The sequence below is a fragment of the Nerophis ophidion genome, linkage group LG13 (genome assembly GCF_033978795.1).
Source record: "Nerophis ophidion isolate RoL-2023_Sa linkage group LG13, RoL_Noph_v1.0, whole genome shotgun sequence".
Taxonomy (NCBI): Eukaryota; Metazoa; Chordata; class Actinopteri; order Syngnathiformes; family Syngnathidae; genus Nerophis; species Nerophis ophidion.
The window spans coordinates 10,893,419-10,898,642 of NC_084623.1; the positions used below are offsets into that span (position 1 = coordinate 10,893,419).

At 41.3% G+C, this 5,224-nt stretch overlaps 1 protein-coding gene across 12 annotated transcripts in view; it reads left to right on the forward strand.

The window, feature by feature from the left end:
- tns1b (tensin 1b) overlaps positions 1-4,944 on the forward strand; it is a 362,081-nt gene extending 357,137 nt beyond the window's left edge. For all 12 annotated transcript variants that reach the window (XM_061918387.1, XM_061918396.1, XM_061918397.1 and 9 more), the window contains 2 exons: positions 2,741-2,770; positions 2,860-4,944. In XM_061918387.1, coding sequence (XP_061774371.1) covers positions 2,741-2,770; positions 2,860-2,998 — 169 coding nt within the window. In that variant the 3' untranslated portion in view covers positions 2,999-4,944. The remainder of the gene's footprint in view (positions 1-2,740; positions 2,771-2,859) is intronic.
- The last annotated feature ends 280 nt before the right edge of the window (positions 4,945-5,224 follow it).

The window sequence follows — 5,224 nt, forward strand, 5'->3', positions numbered from 1 at the left end:
CCGCAGGCCACGCCCCCCTGCACAAATAGTTATAAGGTTCAACATTGCTGGCGAATGAGTGTGGATTGAAAGGCCCACTTTGACTTACTTTCTGAAGTTAACAGAACATAATATTATGGGTTTTTAATGTGTTTTCTTGTTGTTAAATCACCGAAAAATTATTCATGGGCGTGGCCACCGCTGCTGCCCACTGCTCCCCTCACCTCCCAGGGAGTGAAACAAGGGGATGAGTCAAATGCAGAGGACTTGTGTGACAATCATTGGTACTTTAACTACATAGTGTTAAAGTTAACATTAACTTAAAGAAGGAGCTGACAACGCTGGCTTAAGAACCCTCCTGATTGGCAAACAGGGACAGGTGAGCCTCCTGATTGCCAACCAGGAACATTATTTTTCATACAAAACATGTGTTTTGCTGATATTAAAGGCCTACTGAAACCCACTACTACCAACCACGCAGTCTGATAGTTTATATATCAATGATGAAATATTAACATTGCAACACATGCCAATACGACCAGTTTAGTTTACTAAATTGCAATTTTAAATTTCGCGCCGAAATATCCTGTTGAAACGTCTCGGTATGATGAAGCGTGCGCGTCATGTCACGGATTGTAGAGGACATTTTTTTCCAGCTTCGTTTAAGTCTTCTGTTTTCATCGCAAAATCCCACAGTATTCTGGACCTCTTTGTTGCTGAATATTTTGCAATTTGTTTAATGAACATTGGAGACATCAAAGAAGAAAGCTGTAGGCGGTAAGCGGTTGTATTTCGGCCGGCTTTAGCAACACAAACACAGCCGGTGTTTCATTGTTTACATTCCCGAAAGATGACAGTCAAGCTTTACTATGGAACAGAGATGTGAATTAGTGAAGTGAATTATATTTATATAGCGCTTTTTCTCTAGTGACTCAAAGCGCTTTACATAGTGAAACCCAATATCTAAGTTACATTCAAACCAGTGTGGGTGGCACTGGAAGCAGGTGGGTAAAGTGTCTTGCCCAAGGACACAACGGCAGTGACTAGGTTGGCAGAAGCGGGAATCGAACCTGCAACCCTCAAGTTGCTGGCACGGCCACTCTACCAACCGAGCTAAACTCAAGCGAACACGGTTGGATTGGACCACACACACAAAGTACAGTGTTTTATGTGTGTTAATAAAAAACATTTTACCATTCTGTATTCTATGGGCTTCACGGTGGCAGAGGGGTTAGTGCGTCTGCCTCACAATACGAAGGTCCTGCAGTCCTGGGTTCAAATCCAGGCTCGCGATCTTTCTGTGTGGAGTTTGCATGTTCTCCCCGTGAATGCGTGGGTTCCCTCCGGGTACTCCGGCTTCCTCCCACTTCCAAAATTAATGCACCTGGGGATAGGTTGATTGGCAACTAGTGTGTGAATGTGAGTGTGAATGTTGTCTGTCTATCTGTGTTGGCGCTGCGATGAGGTGGCGACTTGTCCAGGGTGTACCCCGCCTTCCGCCCGATTGTAGCTGATATAGGCGCCTGAGCCCCAAAAGAGAATAAGCGGTAGAAAATGGATGGATGGGCATTCTGTATTCTGAAGGCGATCTATGTCTTGTGCTACTCTATTATCAATATGCGACCTCCTGACCGTCACCGTCAGCGTCGGGTTCAAAGCGGTATGACTCTATCCCTTGTCGCGGTTGGGCCTGGCCGAGTGGCCACGGCGCCTCTCACAGCATCTTCCCACTGCCTTCTTGTCCTATTTTTTTTCTTTTTTTTTCTTTCTAGTCCTTCACTCTCACTTTCCTCATCCACAAATCTTTCATCCTCGCTCAAATTTAATGGGGAAATCGTCGCTTTCTCGGTCCGAATCGCTCTGGCTGCTGGTGGCCATGATTGTAAACAATGTTCAGATGTGAGGAGCTCCACAACCCGTGACGTCACGCGCACATCGTTTGCTACTTCCGGTACAGGCAAGGCTTTTTTATTAGCGACCAAAAGTTGTGAACTTTATGGTGGATGTTCTCTACTAAATCCTTTCAGCAAAAATATGGCGATATCACAAAAGGATCAAGTATGACACATAGAATGGACCTGCTATCCCCGTTTGAATAAGAAAATCTCATTTCAGTAGGCCTTTAATGAATAACATTTTACCATTCTGTATTCTGAAGGCGATCTATGTCGTGTGCTACTCCGGCATCACGACATCACCGTCACCGTCGGGTTCAAAGCGGTATGGCTCTTTACCTTGTTGCGGTTGGGCCTGGGCGAGGGGTCCTGGGGTCTCACAGCATCTTCCCTATCTGAATCGCTCCCACTGCCCTCTAGTCGTTTTTTTTTTCTTTCTAGTCCTTCACTCTCACTTTCCTCATCCACGAATCTTTCATCCTCGCTCAAATTTGATGGGGAAATCGTCGCTTTCTCGGTCCGAATCGCTCTGGCTGCTGGTGGCCATGATTGTAAACAATGTTCAGATGTGAGGAGCTCCACAACCCGTGATGTCACGCGCACATCGTCTGCTACTTCCGGTAGACGCAAGGCTTTTTTATTAGCGACCAAAAGTTGTGAACTTTATCATCGATGTTCTCTACTAAATCCTTTCAGCAAAAATATGGCAATATCGCGAAAGGATCAAGTATGAGACATAAAATGGACCTGCTATCCCCGTTTAAATAAGAAAATCTCATTTCAGTAGGCCTTTAACAGGTGATTGTTTGAGGTAAAAAAAAAAAAAAAGTCCCATAACCGAGTTGTGTCATTTTGAATCTTGGCAGGTGGAGCAAGTCCGAGGGCGGCAAGGCCAAGTAAGTCATCGAAGCAAACACGAGGGCGTTTCCAAACGAATAGCCACTTTCGGTAGGAGTCCATATAACGACCACTGTCTCTCCCCCAGGCTGTTTGGGTTCGTGGCTCGTAAACAAGGAAGCACAACCGACAACGTGAGCCACCTCTTCGCCGAGATGGACGCCGACCAGCCGGCCGGCGCCATCGTCAATTTTGTCTGTAAGATGATCACTTCGCAAAAACGATGAGAGGCTTTTTTTTTTTTTTTTCATGCAAAAAAAAAAACACCCCGGCACTTTTTTTTCCCAAACGCCTTTTGTTTGCTTTCCATCCTTCGAAACACACTCCACTATAGTTTCACCTTCCTCCGCGCGCGCGTATAGCGGATATTAGTGCGCCTGTGTGCATTATTATTATTTTTTTCCGGGGGACGGACTCCTGAGTGGAAGCGAGGAAGTGCGGAAGGTGACGTGCGAGCTCCGTGACATTGGAAAGGGACGACTTTAGAGCCTCCCTGGCAGGGTAAGGTTTGTGGGACGTTTGGTTTGCAAAATGGGCGCGCCGGTGTGTATTTTGCCTTGTTGTAAAGAAGAAGTCAAGTTGTGTGCAAGTCTTTGACCGTTCAACCAAAGATTTTCTTTTTTTTTAAAAGCAGTCTGGGTTGGGATTTAAAACGGCTGCTTAGTCCACGTGACTTGTTGTCTTGTGTATTTTCTGATACTGTAGGTCAAAGAGGCGAAACAATGTTACAGGGCTATTTTTTTTAGTTGTTTTTTTTGTATGTAAATACTTTAGATTGCTTTATGGGTTGGACTGTTTTGGTGCCTGACTTTTTTTTTTTATTATTTGGGCGCAGCTTTTTATTTTAATAATAAAATTAATGTACAAAAAAAAAAAAAAAAAAGTGCAAAAACGGAATATTTTGCTGAGCTCTCACAAATATGCAAACCACAGTATCTAGAAGGAAAAAAAAATCACTGAATTATGATATTTTCTGCTTAAAATCTGCTTTAACGTACCTAAAAGTCCAATTTTTTGTTTTTTTTCTATGCCATTACATTTTGAAATATTTTTGCTCTGCATCAGCCGGCCAAAACTACACATATTCACACCCTACCCAAAATTAAGCTATATAAATATAAAATAGTACATATACAGATAAATATAATATACTTTCATTGAATATATTTATTGTTGCTTTGTTGCTCTCTGCTCTCTTGTACACAATGAATGACTGAAGCATGGAGAACAGAATGCTTTTTATTTTTATTTTTAATATGGACTCAAGTCAAGTAGATAACGGACATATATCGCGTGTAAAGTGACTGTATTACTGATTTTATTTTAACTAAAAATGTCTCTTTTTTGTTTTGTTTTTGCATTAAATAATGCTGTGGGGGATGTATGGAAGATTGAAGTCCAAGTTTTCAAAAGATGCCAACAATCCAAAGCACTTAAATGACAAAATAGTAGCAATATCTACTTTTTTTTGTTTAGTTTCCATAGATAAAATATTGCCACATTGCAGACAGAGCCCTTGGACAATCAAAAAGCAGGCTAGTCCGTGACTGCCCTCTAGTGGCAAAAATAAGGTATTGCATAAGAACACATTGAATAGTGTTTTAACCGTTTGTGACTGCCCTCTAGTGGCAAAAAACATGTATTACATAAGAACACATTGAATAGTGTTCTAACCGTTTGTGACTGCCCTCTAGTGGCGGAGAACAGTTACTACATAAAAATACATTGAATACTCAACTGTAGTTGAGTTAAAACAACAGATGTTATTTTGTTAAATTCCTGTTTTGCATGTTAGTTTGAAAAAGGAATGACATGAACATTAGCTATTGGAATAATAAAGAAATAAAAAAATAACAAGATTCCGCACATACAATGCATTTTGTATATGACGGGTTTCCAGTATTTATTAGCAGAGGCCTGCATGCAAAATACTTGTAGGCATTAACCCCCCCCCTTTTTATTTTTGTTTGAAATGTGCTTTTTAAAACGCATGTCAAGAAAAGAGGACTTGAAAGCGAAAGTAAGCTGGGATGGGGTCCCCGTCAGTCCATGTGGGACTGCAGGAAAGGTGTCACTGGGCTACTACACCTGCAGAGTAATGTCACATTTTGGTTTGCTACATTGTATGGCTTTTATTGATGGGGGAAAAAATAAAATGAAATGTTCCAATAAAGTATTGTTCTGTGTATTTTTCCAATTTTATTTTGCCATTTAATCTAGTATTTTTGGGGCATACAATGCATCCGGAAAGTATTCACAGAGCTTCATTCCACATTTTGATATGTTACAGCCTTATTCCAAATTGGAGTAAATTCATGTTTGTGTCCTCAAAATTCAACACACGATACCCCATAATGTTTAATTTTTTATTTAATTTTGCAAAGTCTTACAAATTAAAGGCAATCATGTCTAAGTGCATCAATAAAGTATTGAGCAAGGCTGTGAATATAAAT